Source organism: Notolabrus celidotus, chromosome 17 (assembly GCF_009762535.1).
Source record: "Notolabrus celidotus isolate fNotCel1 chromosome 17, fNotCel1.pri, whole genome shotgun sequence".
NCBI lineage: Eukaryota > Metazoa > Chordata > Actinopteri > Labriformes > Labridae > Notolabrus > Notolabrus celidotus.
This window is the reverse complement of record NC_048288.1, coordinates 15,089,723-15,109,926: the sequence shown is the minus strand read 5'-3', so window position 1 is coordinate 15,109,926 and position 20,204 is coordinate 15,089,723. Positions and strand designations below refer to the sequence as shown.

The following is a 20,204-nucleotide window of genomic DNA, read 5'->3' as shown; positions in this document are numbered from 1 at the left end:
CAACAGGTTAGCAACATGACTGAGTGTACAATTAGCACTACAGAGAAGTTGATTCTCTCTGAAGTAAAGATAGGAAGAGGTCTGCCACTCTGTGAGAGGCTGCGTGAACAAATATTTCAACAATTTACAGAATAACATTTCTGAACTTTTGCAAAGAATGAAGGACTTTTTATTATCTACTGTTTAAATATCATTCAAAGATGATGAATGAAAAAACGTTCAATATTTCGACCTCTATGTTTATCTATGTTCTCACCCGGGCAGCGTCAGGTGCACCAGTGCGACCTAGAAAAAGTTTTAGTCGCACTCTGGAGCCCTGCCATGGATTGGACTGGATCCAATCAGATTGGATTGGATTGGATCAGGGGTATTCGGAGAACAAGTCAACACCTTGAACTTGTTTTGTTCTTCCAGGCCACCTTCTTCCATTGCTTCATGGTCCAGTTTGGATGTTTCGAGAGGATTCAGCACGGGCACCATGACCAGTCTCCAGGTAAAAAGCTTCATACACAACAACTCTTTCAGCAGTTTGAGCTCCAGTAGCTCTTCTGTTGCCAGCCTTGACCAGTCATGGCCCTCCTGCATGATTATAAAAAAGATGTTTGCTAACCAATAGAAGATTCATCTGCGTCCATAAACTCTTTGCAAAGGTGCAAACACTGATTATTTGAGTAAAAGTGCAAACAACTTGAGCAAGTAAATATCCTCAAACTATTTGTCCGAAACTTCTATCAGACTCACTTTAGTGTTGTTTAGCACATTTTGGGTAGTACAGACGACCTGATGTAAAAGGAGGGCAGAGAAGAGTACACTAGAAGAGTACACTTGCTCCTTATAAGAAGTGCCTGTGCACAAGAAAATGTCATGTAACACTAGAGAGTAAAATATAGAAGACCTGGTACTGTGAGCTCCGTTTTTAACATAAATAAATGACTCTTTGCTGCCTCATTGGCCTCTCTGCTGTGTGCCTTTACTGTTTGATAAATTTAGAAAGCTGCTGAGCTGCACAAAAGATGCCAAGTTTTGTTCTTTAAGTGCAAACAGAAGAGGCCACAATGTTTCAGCAGAAGGTAACAGCATTAGTGTGAAACTTACAATTACTATATCTCACATGATCGCATGTGTGAACTTATTTTGTGATAGTTTTAAGATTATTCTCAAAGGAAGAAAAAAAGGTTTTACATTAAGCTTAAAGACATAGAAACACCTCTTCTAATGTCATTACATGGTGACCTCTGACCTTGCAGAGTGATGTATAGAAAGGTGCTCACTACATTTTTTCTCAGAGCGTCTCTTTGTCACAGCCTCTGGTCCCCTGAGAGCCCTTTAACTCTGGCCTCATAAGAACCCCACAGAGACCTCTCTGTCAGTCACTCAGACACCTGCCTCTGATTGGATCAGAGATTGATTACACCCTATTCACAGGGCGCCATCATTGGAGGAAAGAAACGCATGCACCGCCGGTCAATGGGGCCTTGTAATCAGAGCCGGTGCAGCAGTGACACGGCGGCGTGGTGTTAGGAAAATCACATGCCTGATTTCTGCACAGACCCATGGTGAGTCTCAGAATCAGGATCTGCTCTTTCCCCAAAGTTAGTTTCGAAGCAAGGATTCAGTTTATAAAAGCTTTGAGTGCAGCCTGGGACTCTTTCCGGTCATCCTGATCCTCATTAATCCTGTGACACTTTTTAAAGTTGTATGTGCAAACCTCAGGATCGAGGCTCATTCTGTAAATGAAACCATTGGACTACTTATTCCTTTATACCAGGGAAGCAGAACTCCAGCTGTGACGGTTGATTGACAGCATGTTAAACGTCACACATGACAACATAATGTCAACATGAAAAGTTTCATAATATGAAAAAGATTGAGCAGGAGGATGTTTTAATGATAAAATCCCTGCAGCCATCTGTTGGTGTAATGAAACACCCGGCTCTGGCAGAAGATCTGGATGACCTCTCACTATCCGTGTGGAGCATATGCTGCACCGCAGAGTGGAAGCCACAACCTTTTCCAGCGCCGACGACCATCAGCAGCCTCATAATCATCAAAACCTCATCTGCTACATTCATAAATCCCCACTCCACTCTGGATTTCTTGAGGATTTTCAAAACAGGGGCGCACCATATGCTGCCGTTCTGCACGCGCTCGGTTTTGTGTGCAGAGACAGAGAAATTAATTAAAAGCGTGGTGTGCCGGTTTTGATTTTTAAGACCTGTAAATATCACAGGAAACAACACATGTAGCCTTTCTCGTCTGTTTTATTCCAGGAGGTATTAGAGAGGAGAGGAAGCGGCAGCAATCCACAAGTGCAAAGACTCACTGTGTTACCGATCCTCCTCGTGTTTTGAGATTAACAACATGAGCAGAGCATCATTGTTACTCTCCATGACTTCGTAAGACTTCAAACGCCTGCAAGACTTAGAGTCACTCTAGATGCTGCTTTTAAGTGCTAATGTGCTGGATATTAGTAGTAGTATGTGTGTGTGGCCTGTTTGCCTCCATGTGGTGGTGTATCCTCGCAGTGTGTGTGAGATGCTGTTGCACCAAGCTGAGGCAGTTTCAAGGATTACTGTCGGGGTGGAAAAGAGGCAATTAATCTCTGCCTTCAGACCAGGGAAACAGCTGAGCTTCAAGGCCTTCAGGATCTTTTGCAACATGATAATCTTCTGTTTACTAAATTCCCCATGTGGTCATGTTGACGGCGTGTGTGTGCAGCGTGTATGTATGTATGTATGTGCAATTATGTGTTCTTAAGAGCAGAATTTAGAGATGAAACCCATCAGACATGCAAGAGAGGAGCACAGTTTGTTTGATTTTGTTTTGCTCGGTTTTCAATTATAGCCAGATCCCGAGCGGCTCCAGCGTCCAGGGTGCTATCAGTTAGAACAGGATGTTTGATCAGAACTAAGCTCTGCTGACATTTGAGTTTGTGTCCTTGTTCCTGGCTCTGTTGTCAGGTCACAACCAGAACAGCACATAATATCTGCGTGAGGTGTGCCAGGGAAGCTTTTTAACTCATGAAATATCTGAAATGTGCCGTCAGGGAGGTCAGGTCGAGGGTGGGTGAGGAGGGGGGAAGGGGGGGAGTTTGGAGCTCTCTACCTGCCTGACACCAATGAGCAAAAACAAAATGTAGCCGTACATCTCTTCCCCCTCCAGCTGCAGAATTCAGCCTGATTAGACCTGGCATCTTTACCTCCCGAGATCCACAATTCTTTTCTCCATCTGTCTGTGCGGATATAACTCTCCATCCAGCCTGAAAATAAACTGCAACAGGAACAAACATGAAAATATGAAGCTTCTGTTCAACTCGTCAGTGTCTCTGGTCACACTGAACATATAACCAAGAGCAGCCAGCAAGCTATTTGATGCACCCATTATCAAAATTTGATGTCAGTTTGTGATAAATTCAAAGTCTTACTTAAACTTAGAAATATATTTTTAAGATATAATCCTGTTTTTAATTGCTTACTTATCATCGCTATTTACAGAAGTACTGCCCTGAAGTCTTTGTATGTTTAGTTTTTTAGTTTTTGTTTTTAGAGCCAAACTAAATTTTCTTCATTTAAAAAATCTCATATAAAAGGAAAGACTCAGTGTCCTTCTCAGGGTGCTTTAACATTAAGGATGCGTGTTTGAATTCCAATATTGTAAAGCTGTCTGTTCTAGTGTTGTTACGTCATCACCTCCTTTTCCAGACACATACGACCACATTACACCCATCCTACATTCACTCCACTGGCTCCCTGTCTCATACAGAATCGAATTCAAAATCTCTCTACTCACACATCAGTGCATCCATGGACACGCCCCCACATATCTGAAGGAACTGCTACACCCACAAACCACCACAAGAACCCTCCGTTCCACCAGCACCAACCGCCTCCATTGCCCCCAATCCAGACTCCGCACTATGGGAGACCGGGCTTTTTCATCCGCTGCCCCGCAATTGTGGAATGCTCTCCCTGACCACCTGAGAGCACCACAGACTATTGACTCTTTTAAAAAGGGACTAAAAACGTTCCTATTTCAGAGGGCTTTTTCCTAGTTTTTATTTTCCTGTTTTTTTCCATAGTTTTATCTGACCTTCCACAGTGCTTTTAACAAATGCTTTTAACAAGTGCCTGCATTTTACTGTTTGTTTTTAACCCTGTTTTTATTCTTACTGCCCTTTTATTATGCCCTGTAGCACTTTGAGATTTGCTCCAAATGTAAAGTGCGTGACAAATAAAATTCATTATTATTATTATTGTAGGTATACAAACACTATGCATACTGGTTGTGCATTGCATTTTGGGAAGCCGGCTTGGAGATGCCAGCTAACGTTAGCCAGTGTATCTACCAATAGAACAAGTCGTGGGTTGATTTGAAGCAGCAAGGAAGTCCATACCTCATCAACATTTGGACAGATGAGCATATTTGTCAAATATTGGACACTGCTAACAAAAAATCTAAAGTTTACACAATCCTGAGTCAGTGCATGAGCTAGAGGGGTTTTAATCGCTCTGTAGAGCAATTGCAGTATTAAGGCCAAGAAACTCTAGGTAAGAGACCAGCTTGGCAAAAGCAAGCAGAGACCACCTCTTCTAGATCCCAGCTCGCTTATTTTATTCCACATCAAAGTGCGATTGTTATGTTCACAAACGTCCAAACGACCTCCCAAACCTGTGCTCAGTGTCTTCAATCTTGTGAGACTCTCGCGTTGACCTTACCTTTGAAGTTTCGTCAGGGTTAGGTGGCTTACAAGGAGAGACCATGTTAGAAATCGTAGAAGATATTTCCAGTCGCCACCTCAGAAATCAAGTCATGTGATTTTATTTGAAAGTTCTTGTTTCACTTCTTTATTCCTCTTAATTTGTGAATAATTTCTGCCACACTTGGTTCAAAGCTGTCTGCCTGGTATCTTATAACTTGGCTTTAGCATACAAATCTTGTCATGAAGTCATCATTCTGAATGGCACAGTGAGGTTGTAAACCCTCGTAATAAAATAAGCTGTAGATGTTGTGAGTACTGTGGGGGAGACTGTAAAATTGTGTCTCTGTTCTCTGATGTTCTTTTCTCCCTTTGAACTAACCAAAGCTAACTTTACTTTCATGAAAGGCAAGATCTCCGTCTGAGTGTCGTGAGATTGATGACATTTCTCGATCGGCTCTCACTGTGAGGGCGATGAATTTTTTTCTAACACAGCAATTTCGAAGATATTGAGATTACAAGTCTTCCAATGAGAGGCGCAGCTGCCTGCTGGAACATTGAAGCTATTGGCTAGGAGGCTCAAACTCCGCCTATTTACGTCACACTGGCTCGACATAAGCAATATGGCTGCTGCCGACGATTGGCCTCAAAACAGCTCTTCAGAAACAGATGGGTGACGTCACGGATACTAAGTCCATATTTTATACAGTCTATGCCTCTGACCTATAACATTAAGGTTGGTCACAGATCTGGATCTGTGAATCTCTCTATTCTTAAAGGTGACATATCACGCTTTTTTCATCAATATATATTGGTCTAAGAGGTCGCCAAAACATGTCTTTAAAGTTTATGCTCAAAAAAACACTTTGAAATCAGATTTTGGCATGCCTGAAAACCCCTCTTCTTCAGTCCTCCTCAGAACACTCTGTTTTCCCTCTGACCACGCCCCCTCAGGAAGTGGATGTGCCTCGGCTCTCCGGCACGTTGATCTAATGCTTACATGTTGGCTGAATATACACGGCTGCTCAGAGATCACGTTACTTCAACCCTCTGAATCTGATCCAGAATCTGATCCTGACGGAGAGGCACCTGCAGCAGGACCTTTCTGAACGATTGGTCATAGATTTAGTGTTTCTTGTTGTTTTATTTATCAGTATGTCGACGTGTGTCTTGGTACACAGCTACGAACATGTAGCTATGTGGCTATGCTAACTAGCGCTAGCACTTATCCATGATAAATAAAAATCATCCACTAGATCTTCAAATCTGCAGACGTGGGGAGTAAAACCGACCTCTGCCAGAAAGGCAGCAGGACCTTTTCTGAAGGATTGGTCACAGATTCTGTGTTTCTTGTTGTTTTATTTGTCAGTATGTCAACGAGTGTCTTGGTACACAGCTACAGCTATGAACATGTCGCTATGTGGCTATGCTAATTAGCGCTAGCACTTATCCATGACAAATAAAAATCACCCACTAGATCTTCAAATCTGCAGACGTGTTACGTAACAAAAACAAGGAAGTCTGAAACGGCTCGTTTCACACACATTTACAGAAAGGTGGAGAAATCAGAACAGGGGCAGAATGGATTTTTTACATTCTCGGGGGGTTTGTAGACATGACAGGGACACATATTTCAGGTAAAGAACCATTAAAAAGTCAATTTTGCATGATATGTCACCTTTAATATCTGTTCATTTATATTGACCCAGCTCGTTAATTCAGAAAACACAAGCCTAGAGCTGAACAAAAAGCACATAAGTTGTCAGTTTTTTGCCCAGAAATAGTAAATCACAGATACTTTGACAGCCAAATGGTAAGTTTGAATCAACATTCTTCTTTTTGACAGCTATGTCTCTGATGGAGCAGGTACTCAGGTTAAAATAAAAAGATTTCAGACTGACTTCTCTGTAAAAGCTGATATTAATTTCAGTTGAACAAAGTGTCTGAAAAACTATTTTGAGAAATCTCTCCTTTGCTTAACAGAGATCGAATTAACTTTTATTCTATTCATTTTCTCCTTTCCTTTCTCCTTTCCTGTCTCTCACTGATAAGCCCCCCTCCCCACCGAACACAATGGCTCCTTTGTACCAAAGCACAGAGCTGATAATGTTACGTGACATTAAGGGCAATGATGTTAGCTCCTATTCACAGAGACATTTTGATTGGAATGTAGACCCACAAAGAGCGCCATAATATTCAATGCTTTCACAAATTAAGGAATCCAATATTAGACACAATCACCAATGATCTGCACAATAATGAAGTATTTTATTAGGATGAATGCTCGGAGCTGCTTTCTTTCCAAACAGGCAAAAGACTAACTTAAATGGCAGTAAAATTAGGAGGATAGACTCAAATGATGATCTGTTTCACTTGTGCATTTGCAGCTTTGCGTATCATGTCGCTACATGAAGCCTTAAGCTACCAATACGTTAATTTGAAACCTACCCAGGCAATCTATCTACAGCAGAGAATCCCCAAAGTCACCCAGCTCCTCTGAAGTAAGAACTCAATTGTTTTCTCTCCTTTTTATGAGTAATAATATTCATATTCCCCTGAACGCTGACCTGCAAAAAAGCAGCTATTTCCGAGCTGTCAGTGCAACGTCTTTATCTTCACTCTCCAAACGTTGGGGTCAGCCAAGACTCGACGCTCAGCAGACAATTCTCCCAAAGACCTAATGTGATTAATGGGTGTCACTTAAGAAGGGTGGGGTGAGGTTGAGAAAAGAAAAAGGAAAAAAAAGTCATCCAGAGGAGATTGTCGCTGAAGGAAAAGGTGCATTCATTGCACTTCATCAGCGAGAATTTGGCCCCCCTGGCTGTAGTTAACGTGCTGTAAAATGAAACGTTCAATGTCACTTTCAGAGTTTAAAAACGTTCGGGGAATGCAACCTTGAAATGAAGTGTAGGCACAAGTCTGCAGCTAGTAATTAGTTTGCTTTGTGTTCGTAATAATGAAAAGTACATTGTGACAGAGTTTGCTCAAATTCCTGACATTACTCATAAGAAAGAAGATCATTCTCCGGAGTTATTTCAACTTGGCTACTTCTGGTGGGAAGGCCAGGCTGGTATTTTAAAAGCCAAGGAGTCAGTTCCGTGTCACATATGTCCTTGCTCGTCCTCCTGTCTTTCTGTCTGTCGTCTTTGCAAGAAAAGCCTCTGCAAACTGGAATTACATGAGGAGGACGACAGCCAAACTCCAGCCTCACACCTGCTGTTAAACATTTGTTTTTCTTGTTCCTAGTCGTCGTCAGAATCTGTTCACAGCTGGACCCCCGTTTTTTTTTTTTTCCGTTTGCAGAGAAAGCTTCACAAACATTCACAAATGTCACTTCCTCTCCTCATGTTGACACCACTTGAAACATGTTGGTATTTTTTTCATCCTAACAACCTGGTTCCTCAAGTGTGGTTCCTATTATACCTCCTGTTTGGTGCATTTGTTCCTTGATGGAATGTAAAATCAGAAGATTATCTTTGTTTATCTGGATTTAAATTGTGAATTTTAAAGATAGATGTGCCGTGTTGACATTAGTCAGGAAATATGAAAGGATTGTCAATGCATGCAGGATTCTTAAATGAATAATCTTCTTGATTGCTCAGGTTTCATCTTTGTATCAGTGTACTAATGATTAAAAGTCATCAACATCGCTAGTCTGCACTAGAATTACCAGTAGGTTGAACAAATCATTTACATATTTATTGTTGTACGCCTGAAATGGTAATGATATGTGGTGTATAATCTATCGTGCAACCACTCCTCATTAGCCGGGGCTGTAGCTCTGGTTAATGTCTGCTTCCATAGTGCTACAATGCTCTACTACCCAAATCTAAACAAGCACAGATGAATGATGGCGTCTCGTGGTGCAGCGTGGTTTGTCAGCATTTTGATCTAGAAAATGGAGATAAAGTTGTATGTAGGCTGTCTTGTCAAACTGATATATAACCACTCGACTGGAGTATTGATTAACCAGCACAGGCATGTGGAAATTAACCATAGACTGTAAAAAAGAAAAAAGGAAGTAGTATCCGTGACGTCACCCATCTGCTGAAGCGCTGTTTTGAAGCCTATAGTCTGCGGGAGCCATATTGGAAATACTGAACTCAACGTAACTTCTGTCGAGCTAGTGTGAGGTGAAGAGGCGGGCTTTGAGCCTCCTCGTCGACAGCTACAATGTTCCTGCCTGTCAATCAAGTCAGCTGTGCCTCTCATAATAGAAAACTCGAAATCTTGATATCTTCGAAAATGCCCTGTTATGAAAAAAATCACCCCCCTCTCAGTGAGAGCCGATGAAGAAATGAGCTATCCAGACTACACTCGTCTTTTGTACCAGGCTGTAAACATGTTTATTTCTGCTGTAAAGATCGGCTTTTTTGAATTTGTGTTTCTGTGGTTTCCGGTACTTCAAGAGCCAGCCTCAAGCAAACATTCGAGAAAAAACTGCAGCTTTTAACACTTCAGCTTTGGCTTCAATTCTCGCGACCGGAGGTTTTCGCTTCACATTAACCCACCCAGAGGATCGAAGGCTGGTGGTGCTAGCTCTGCTAACTTTAGCCACACTCTACAAACTAATTTGACATTGATTACCTGCAAACTCTGTGATGCTAGGTTCAGCAGTAGTGAACAAAATGTGCTCAATTTGGAAACTCTGTGTTGTATTACCTCTTGACTAGTCATTTGTCAGAATTTAAATTTCCATTTAAACAAAAAGGAAATGCTTCGGAACATCTGTGGTGTAAAGCCTGATTTATGCTTCTGCACTGACAGGATGTGAACATTACCTACTTCTGTGTTGGAGCGTCCGCGTTGTTCTGCAATACTCTGCCAGTACTCCTCCAAAGTGAGCTGAAAACTCCTCACGAGGCCTTTAACTTGAGTGATATACCCAAGTAATTTACATTGGACTTAATAATTTAATAAACACATTTTAATTTAACATCTGTACTTCTGGCTTTATGCAGGTGCATGCTCTCTCTCTCTCTCTCTCTCTCTCTCTCTCTCTCTCTCTCTCTCTCCTCTCTCTCCTCTCTCTCTTTCTCTCTCTCCTCTCTGTCCTCTCTCTCCTCTTTCTCCTCTCTCTCCTCTCTCTCTCTCTCTCTCTCCCCTCTCTCTCCTCTCTCTCTCTCTCTCCCTCTCTCTCCTCTCTCTCTCTCTCTCTCTCTCTCTCTCTCTCTCTCTCTCCCCCCCCTCTCTCTCTCTCTCTCTCTCTCTCTCTCTCTCTCTCTCTCTCTCTCTCTCTCTCTCTCTCTGCTGGGGGTAAAGTAATGCATCTTGATAGCTTACCATTAAATTAATATCCAGCTCCCTGACGTGTTTGGTTTCAGTTAAATGATGTTCTTTTTTCACTTTAACACAAAGGTGTTTTAAAGTGATTGATGACTTCTTGTGGCACACTCTACTTCAGAAAAAAAATCCTACTCTAACTTAATAAGTGTATCATTTTTCTATGAAAAGAGAAAAAAGCATACAGGTTGTGCCTGCTACATTTCTATCAGACACTGAGTGTTATTATTGTTGGGTTCTTCTGATTTAAATGAGAGTTTTAAAGGTTAAGTGATGGTTTTGTTTCTTTTTTACATAGGTAAGGGCAGATATGGAAGCAAAATGAGATTTCTTTAATAAAGAAAAAAATCATCCAAAAGGATAGAATAGGTGAATTCTATAGCCTGACTCACTTGGAGTCACTGATTAAGCTGCAGACTTCTGGAGAGGCTAGACAGCTTTTCTTTTAATTCTCATCAAATGATGTCTCAAGGCTGAAACTCCTCCTTGTCTAAGAGTAAAGAAAAAAAATTGAAAATGAGTATAATCTGTTTATTAGTGCACATAAGATGTGTCACCATGGAAACAACTGGACACTTATATTAATTATTCCAACAATAAAAACAGAAAATATAGAAGTTGTCAAATGAAACTGCTTCATGATTAACATCAAATGAAAAGAATCAAGAAAAGCACAGAGAGCGAACGAGTGTGAGACGACCGTGTGTGTGTGTGTGTCTGTGTCTGTGTGTGTGTGCACAGTGTACTGATTGGCCTCCTTATCTTAGATTGCAGGTGTCTGATTTGATGATGGAAAAAGAGTTGTGTTTGCTGTAATCTGTATTTAAATCTGACTCTTTAATCCACAGATATGACATCAAACTAAAGCCAAGTGCTCGGCTAAATCTTTCTCCGTAGTAAACAGAAACACAGAGCTCATTATGTATCTGGCGGGGCATTTATTTGTAGGAACTGTCAAATACAAAAAGACCGATTACTCAGGCCGATTGTTGGCATTTAAAAAAAAATGAGCATTGGCCGATACCTGTGCTAATAGCTGATTCAGACTACACTCGTCTTTTGTACCAGGCTGTAAACATGTTTATTTCTGCTGTTAAGATCAGCTTTTTTGAATTTGTGTTTCTGTGGTTTCCGGTACTTCAAGAGCCAGCCTCAAGCAAACATTCGAGAAACTGCAGCTTTTAACTCTCTCTCTCTCTCTCTCTCTCTCTCTCTCTCTCTCTCTCTCTCTCCTCTCTCTCTCACCTCTCTCTCTCTCTCTCCTTTCTCTCTCACCTCTCTCTCACCTCTCTCTCACCTCTCTCTCTCACCTCTCTCTCTCTCTCTCCCTCTCTCACCTCTCTCTCCCTCTCTCTCTCACCTCTCTCTCACCTCTCTCTCTCACCTCTCCCCCTCTCTCCCTCTCTCTCTCCTCTCTCTCTCCTCTCTCTGTCTCTCTCTCTCCCTCTCTCTCTCTCTCTCTCTCTCTCTCTCTCTCTCTCTCTCTCTCTCTCTCTCTCTCTCTCTCTCTCTCTCTCTCTCTCTCTCTCTCTCTCTCTCTCTCTCTCTCTCTCCTCTCTCTCCTCCTCCTCCTCCTGGCATTTAAAAAAAAAATTAGCATTGGCCGATACCTGTGCTGATTCAAAAAATAAGCAATGTCTGCAGACACTGCAGGCATTCTCGTCGGTAAAGCTGCTGTGGAGCAATATTTACATTTTATATTACCATCCTAAATGACAGTTAATCAAATCCAAAATAGCAGTTGAGAAGTGTTTTGATATTTTTTTTTGTATGCTATATAGAATGATGTTGCTCATTAATGTTTCTGACATAAATATAAGTCATGTTCTGAAATCTTTAGCATAACGCAGTGCATTTTCTATATAACTAATTAATAAAAAAACATCTTACACATGTTATTGGCTAAGATTATCAAATAAATTTGACTGTAATGTGCATGAAATTAATGATTTTAGTGGAATTAAATTGTTGTATTTTATTAAATGCAAAAAAACATGATATCAGTAGTAAACTTTGACCATCAGCCAATTATCGTCATTGGCATTGGCCATTAAAAAATGGCTCTTTGTCGACAGCTAGCCCTAAAGTTTACGCTCTCATGACAACAACATTTAGGAATGCGCTGTTGTAAGGAATTTTTGACCCAATCCTGTTATAACATAATATATTCAATGGCACTCCCCTCTGTATTGTTCTTGCTTTCACTCTTGCAACAAGTAAGGGATGTGCCAGAACTTTTTTTTCCTGAGTATTGATTAGATGTAAAGTGGGATCAGTCTGCTTCTGGCGTTGCTGATGTCAGTGAAAGTTGATCACTGTTGTCATTGGGTTTTGACCAACAAAGCATCTTACACAGCAGGAAGATCAATAAGAAAGCAGGTAATAATAAAGCTTAATTATTTGAATGGACTGTAAAGATGGACAGTGATACAGCTCCCTGTAATTGGAGCCAAAACATTTAGAGCTCCACCTACTGTGGTAGGGTGACCCAGCAGTGAGGCGATCGTCCAGCGGAGCAGTGACCAGAAATGAGGCTTCGAACTCAGTATTAAAGTTTACACACAAAGTTTATTCATGCAGCATGAGGGAGAAGTTACAGCATACTCAAGAGCATCTGAAGTTCTCCGCTGAATGACAGAGATGCTCAAAACTTTATAGTTCTTCAAACATAAGGGAGGAAAAAGGGAGGGGGGAAACATGTGTACGTGTCACCTTTAATACAGTTGTTCATACGTAAGGAAAAACAAAAGAAAGGGGGAAAAAAAGGTGGGGAACAGGTGTGGGTGAATTGCAATCAAGGGTGAGACAAAGGTCATGTCGGGTAAATACAATACTCAGGAAGCAACAGAGACATTTACCTTAGTCTAGTGATTTTCAAAAAGCACACGTCTGCACATATTCTTATTCATCTTATGACATTTGGTAATCAAAAGCACATATCAACAATTCTTAAAAGCGTACGTCGACTCTTTTACCTAACAACATGTTTAGCATAGTTACCAAAAATCCCCTTCGCTTACCTTCAAATGTAATATAAAGCTAGGATTGGTTCTTTGATCTTTGCAATACAACTTATAAATAGATGAACTTTTCCACCTCTAAGCTGAACCTTCATTGAATCTTGCAGAAACTGGGGTTCTGACCTCAGTCTCACCTTTATTCAGAGATCTGCACAGATCTCTGGCCTTATGCCTTACTATTTGCTGGTTTCTTCAATAAAACATATAAAATGGAAAACATATGAATATAATTGTTAAAAGAAGAATACATGAGCATAATAAGAAAAACATGATTATATTTAAAGAAAATGCATGATTATAATAGAGGATATTAATCAAGATTCCACACTACTGACTGGTTGCAGTACAGGTCATAAAGCCCACCTCCTCCATGTTAACAGATGGGACATGAGTCAAACTATAAAATCTTTTGCTTAAAAAGTTCTGTGATCTGTTTCTCTCAGTATAAACACTTGAAAAACTGCTGTTCACTTTTACGTATTACATTTTGACGAATTAATTCTGTACACAAAAAGTCATTAAAAGCTGCCTCATAGGGACAGTCCAAAGATTTTAAACGTTATCAAGTACGACTCAGCCTGTGAATGCCTCAGCCTTCTTTTAATGTCGTCTGCGGTTCTGTTGAGTTTTCCAAAGTTTAAACCTGATGATGTTTTGAGCGTTATCTCGGATTAAGAGACTTCATATTTTAGAAAGAAAACCTGAGTGATGAACTTGGAGCACGAGGCAGAGGGATTGTAACAGCAGAGATAGGAGACTTGTTCATACCAGGAACTTAAAATGCTTCAGTTTCTACCACTCCATAAAAATGTGTTTCTTTTGAGTCCTCATCACGACTGCATTTCTCCTGAAATCTCTGTCCTAACCTGGATTATAATGCTGTCTGGATTGATATTTCCACTCCAGGTGAAAAGACAAGTCAATGAATTGCTATGTCGATTTTAAATCACTGTGAATAAAACAAATCTTGTTCTGATAAAACGGGCTGATTGGCGGGAAGCTGAGAATAAATATATCTGACTCTTTTCTGACGGTTCATAGATTTATCAAAACTATTAGAAGTGGAAATAACATTTATTCAAAGCCCTTATCTGTGAAGCGAACACGATAACCTTTACCCAGGAACGTATTTAACCTTAAAAATCCAATCTGACTGATGCTCATCAGCGTCACAGGAAGTGAAACACTCGTCTGCCTTTTAAATCCAAAAGTTACATCTCTTTCCATCATTTTACAAAACCCGAGTTCTTGTTTCTCCAACATGCTTTCAATACATGAAGTTTAAATGACTCAGCAGTTTATCAGCATGTTACCTTTTCTGCTCTACTCTTGATATTCGACACATTTTAGCCTCTTTTGATTTAACTAACATTAGGACACTCACCTGAACCCACCACAGCACCTTTTTCTTTTTAATCCTGAAGCCTAAAGTTCATCAAACTGTGACTGTCTCACAACATTAACAGCATGTTCCAAGCTATGTCTGTGTTGACGTTTTGCTCTCTGTAGGGAAACACTGTGGATGGCTCAAATGATGTAGTCGTGCTGCCTTAACTTCCCCATCCTCCTCAGTCTGTCAATCACACAGTTATTACTGTTATCATGATGAGAAAGGACGCCTCCTTTCCTGCCCAACAGAAGTCCTGAAATGATAAACTGTTAAGAGACACACTTTCAAATGTTTAGCCAGGATTAAGCAGGCCTTTTCTGTGATTGTGCAGTCTTAAATGCCAGATTTCACAACAACTTATTTGAAAAAATATTGAAAAAAGGCAGAGCAAGTTAAATGTTTTGAGGCTGTTTTTCTGTTTGTATGCACATCAAAAAATGATGTAAATTGTTCATTATTGCCAAGAATGATACTGCCAATGTATCAACCTCCAGGAAAGACCGGTTCACCTGGAATCAGTTTCTAAAATCCTAAAACATGAACTGTTATGTGTTCAAATTGAATGATATAGCGAGACTGTGGTTTCATTAATGACACCGGTTACAGGGTCTTCTGATCCCTGATTAAATGATGAATGCATTAGTAAAAGTTACACCTTTTATCTATATATTCCTTTAATTTAACCTTCATTAATTAAACCACATTCAAAGTCATGAAACACACAAAACCATCAACACACACAGCACATGTGACGTTCAGGTACATAAGTGTGTTCATATTAGAGGTAATCCAGGTCAGAGCCGGGCCTTTAAGTGTCTGCTGACCTTGCTCTGTGTGTGCACATGCCTCTAACCTGTACCTCAGCCCCACCCAGCCTGTTGGCTGTTATCTCTATACACACCTCCCCTCTGCTAGCATACCTTCATTACTGCCCCAGATAGTGGCATTGGCAACTTGTCACTTGTATTGATTTCTCTTAAACTGCAATTTACATGGATATTTGTGGGCGTCCTGAGGGCAGGCTGCAGCCTGGTGGACGGCCCGGCCCTCCCCTCCCCTCCCCTCCCCTCCTCCCTCTCTTTCTCTCTTTCCCTCTCTCACTCCCCTCAGGCCCGGAGGAAACGTTTCCACCCAACAACAGAGCCTCAAAGTGACTTTTCAATCTGACATCAGCAAACTGGAGCTGGAGGTTTTTCTGCAAATGCACTGTTTTTCTGTTTTAACAACAAAATGGATGCAGGGAGCGGTGATGTTTTAGGGTGAATAACAGCATTTTCAGGCATTAGAAGACCCATTTGCAGATAGAAGTCTGTCTCCTGCTCTGAGCTCCACCTGGGAAAGAAAAACTTTTAAAAACCTTGACAACTCGGCTGCAAAAAAACAAAAACTGATTTGGTCTTTTATAATCTGCACCCCCTCCCCTCCCCATACAGGCCCTGAATCTGTCCCTCCCAGCACACACCTGACCTTCCACATCCTGCAGAGGCCGAGGGAATCAAACAATAACCTCGAGCGAGGAACGTCACAAATGCTTTCTGAAAGGCTCGACGCTGCACTTTCACACAAAAATGCCAAAATGTCACAATCCTCAAAGTTTGTGGCTGCAACACTCTGTCAGAAGAGTTCCTGCCTCCCGTAGCCGGACTCAAGGTCACCTGCACGCCCCAAAACAGGAGTTTAGAAATATGAGAGGCTGGTATAATCATCGTTAAAGCGTGGAAATGGAACAGAATTGAAGTCAAACAGAATACCAGTGGTGATTCTGATGATGCTGCTAATTAAACAGTTTGCATCTTAAAGTAATCTCCCTTTGTGTGCTTGTGAGTAACTTTAGAACAGAGAGGGAATTTATTTATTATCCATAATCCTGCAAAATGTATTAATCTCAGCAGACAAACACGAGCGCACAAGGAGAAAAGGAGTCCTCCAAGAGCGGACTCTCAGAGTTTTTGTTTTTCCTCCTGTGTCCACATCAGTCTGTTTTTTTTTTTTTTGCCTAAAGTTGGTGTTGAGTTTGCAGCAGGGTGGCATATTGTGAGTATGGAATCAGTCCCCCAGCAAGGATATCCATATCTGAGTCCCTGATGCTGCAGAAGTGCCCTTGAGCTAGAATCCCTACCATGCTGACCCCCTGACCCCCCTGTGGAGGGCGGAAGAGAACAGACTTCCCCTGCAGTGTGTAAAAAGTGTGAGGAAACAGTCCAAACATTTGAAAAAGCAGCGGGTGAATAAGGGGTGTGAGTTGGTGGGTGTCGCTGCTGATGTCACACCTCCCAGACAGCCACGATTGGACCCTAATTAGAAAGCTCGGCAGCAAATAGATAGGCGTCCTGCATGATTGGATTCAAAGTGGCTGATGCCAAAATTTCTGCAGAGGCGCGGAAAACTGCCGGAGAGGAGCGCAGGCAGTGGAGCGGGCGCGCCGGGTTCAGAGCTGCTGAGAGCCGCCACGCTGCGCTGCGAGCAGTCTGTGTGTGAGCTGCAGAGGAGCTGGAGTTTCAGAGGTGATACAGGAACAGCAAGACGCGCTCCCCCCTCTGCTCTGGAGTCATAAAGAAGGAGGGAGAGCTGAAAATATAGTCCGAGTCTACGTCAAACCCGAGGACGCTGCGCTATCAGTGAGCAGCGGAGGCTGAAGCGAGACAAGTACAAAGAGGAGTCGATCCGCCGAGTCCAAGTTATTCTGCGCTGCGCTCCACACGCCGCGCTGATGGCATCCGTACTTGGAAACAGCAGCCGCGCGTCCGGGGCTCAGGGCGGACAGGTCAAATGCAAGCTGAAGAGGAGGAGGAGGAGGCGATCCAAGAGAAAAGGTACAACTTTGCTTCACTTCTTCGCTTTTTGTGTCTTTTTTTCCTTCCAGAGGTCGTGCGCACCTTGGCGGGGCAGCGGAGCGCGCGGCAGCTCGATCCACCGCGGCTTCTTCTTCTTATTCTCGCGCTGCTTTAAAATCCTGATATTATTCCGACAGTGAAATGATTCCTGTTTGTGTGTGTGTCGGCGGCTCTAAATGACGCATTGTCTCCGCTTTGGAAAGTTTAGTTGCTGCTGCCTTCTTTTGTCCTTAAAAAGCCTCCGTTGTTTCTGACACGGCGAGAACAATGACAACACTAACGACTCATTCGCTTTAGTGCAAGTTTGAACGTGGGCCCACGATGACACACACGGCTTGTGTTTTCTAATAGAACTCCTGGCTGTGATGCATCTGAGAAAAAAGACGCGCCTTTGTCACCAAACCCCGAAGAAGTTCCTCACCGAGAACAGCATTTACTCCATAATCTAATCCAGATTATTCATTCAGCTCTCATCAGACAACTCAGATATTTTATAGAAGAGCTTTGAGCAATCTGCAACAAAACTGCAAGATTGTTTTATTAATAAGCACTTAAATGTCACCGCTGTTCAGCTGAATAATATCCTGAAATGTGGTGCTTATATTCTTTAGAATTTCTCTGAGCTTCCTTTTTTTTGTTGTCTTGTATTGAGAATATTTTTGCCTCATTAGAGCTCTGCTGTGTAATTCAAATATATTGAATATTTCAAGGCTTGAATAAGAGTTTTTGGCCTCCAACAGGGAGAGAAAGTAGAGGAAAAAATTGCATTGGTTGTTTTGTACTTTAAAACAATATTTAATTTCCTGCTTCTGTTTTCTTGTCCCATATTTATTTAAGTCCCTGAAAAAGCTGCACAGATGAGCAAATGTCTATCAAGTTTGTCTGCTAAAACTGTCCTTAAGACATCCGTCATAATCCGTAATAATATCTTGAATTAGAATTTAAACTCCAGCTGATTCTCAGAGACTCAAACATAATAACAAAACAGCATTTTCCCTTCAGCCGGGGCGAAAAAGAAGCTGACCAGAGCTTTGGTGAACAAATGCCCGGTGTGCTTTTGTGCAGAAATAGTGGTCACCTGCAGCTGCACATTCATCCATTTACTCAAAGAAAAAAAAAATATATTTCCATCTTCAGGTCCACACTTCTTACTCAGTGGGAAATCTGTGACCATTAAAACATGACAAGAAAAATCTCAAAGTGTAGCTCTCTGCTAGAATTAATCTGTATGTGCTGAAAATTTGATTAAAAATTGTGTCTAACAGAAAAGAAAAGTGAAAATAACATTTAAAAAGATTAAAAAGATGTGAGTGAGAGCTTAACAGCCCCTGAAAAGATTCTCCCTGATGCAGTTTGTGGATTATTTCTGGAGGTTTTTTTTGTCTAATTAACAGAAAGCTACACTTATTAGCTCCGGCACAGGCCACAAACACACTCACACATATATACACACACACATATATGCACAAATATGTTTTTATTTCTGATTATAGAGCCACATTTTCTTTCCCGTGCAGAAGAAAGCAGGGGCAGTGTAAATAAAGCAGCACCGACACATTTATTTGAACCTATTTCTGTGTGTAAGAGACGAAGAGATGACTGTTAGTGGCGTGTGTGCGTGGAGAAAGTGGCGCCCCGGTGCATTGTGGAATATGGATGAACGCTGCGAGCGTGTTGACGTATCTGCCTGCGATTGAATGCATAACGAGCTTTCATAAACACTTTGCACTTGTCATCAAAGTACAAACAGACAACTGCAGCTCATTTCCATAACCTCCTGATTTTTAATAGCCCAAGTAATTGAGACAAGGGAGACAATACATAAAATATAGTGCTGAGGCAAATGTATTTACATAATGGAAACGACAGAATTGGTTCCACAACATTAAGCATTGCATATGAGTGCCACACAGACGCGCACACATTAGCTGACAGGCCTTCGCAGCGTGTTTTCCGAACGGCTAATTTATCAACGCTGCTGATTCATTCTGATAACACGGGACATTAGGGGCCAGTTCAGGGACCGGCTGCAAATGAAGTGTGTCTTTTTGGAAGTGCTGAGGGCCGCTGACTCCTCAGAAAGCTGCAGGAGGACGACTACGCTCTCCATGCTTCGATCTTTGTCTTCCTTTGTGTTCCTGGTAGAGACTCAAAAGCCCCCTCTCAGAAATGTGTCAATGTTTGTGTAGCTGCTGGAAAAAGAGCACACTCCCTGCCTGATTGAAGGATTTCAAACTTGACCGCAAATTCCTAAAAGCCGGATTGAGCTTTTTTTTTCTCGACGTTTATCATTATTATCCTTCATCTCAAATGCCGGCTGATTACTATCTAGAGATTTCACACAATTATTTTTATTACAGACCTTAAGGCAGAAAGTCACAGAGGGATTATTGTGTGGCATTTGGGGCTTAATCCCTTTGAAAAGGCTGCAGATTATTTGTAGATGGACTTTCTAAAACCTGTGTGCGTATTTAAAAGGTTGTAAGCAGATTCTTCTTTAAAAATTTTTCCCACCAAACCCATCTTTGAGATTGTTCATTTTTTTTGCACAGCTGCAGATTACAAAACAAATAACTGCAGTATGAAGATTAAAGGTCTGAAATTATTTTGGCTGACATGTCGTGTCACCCTCAGCTCAGGATTCCTAGAAATCACACACTTTCTGAAGTCACCAGCTGTGTGTGAGCTCTCTCTGCTCTCCTTTTTGAGGTTTGAGAGCTGTGGTCATCTCGCCATTGTGCAGACGTATATTCTTGTTTGACCGGTGTCATCGCTCCTGAAGGGATTCATGGACATGTTGTGTATCGTCCTCTTAATTAATCACCGCCTCCTGATTTATGTCCCTGCAGGATGCCGTAAATAAAACCCTTTTGGAAGTGTGCGACAGTCCAGGAACGTTTCAGTGCATGTAGCAGTGTCTATGAAACCCACCTGTCAATCAAATGTGACCTTTCCCGCCCTCTCCTGGCATATGTACGACA

At 41.6% G+C, this 20,204-nt stretch overlaps 1 protein-coding gene across 2 annotated transcripts in view; it reads left to right on the top strand.

Annotated features, from left to right (window-relative positions):
- adarb2 (adenosine deaminase RNA specific B2 (inactive)) overlaps nucleotides 1-20,204 on the top strand; it is a 333,076-nt gene that overhangs the window by 68,369 nt on the left and 244,503 nt on the right. For both annotated transcript variants that reach the window (XM_034706696.1, XM_034706695.1), the window contains one exon: nucleotides 415-493. In XM_034706696.1, coding sequence (XP_034562587.1) covers nucleotides 436-493 — 58 coding nt within the window. In that variant the 5' untranslated portion in view covers nucleotides 415-435. The remainder of the gene's footprint in view (nucleotides 1-414; nucleotides 494-20,204) is intronic.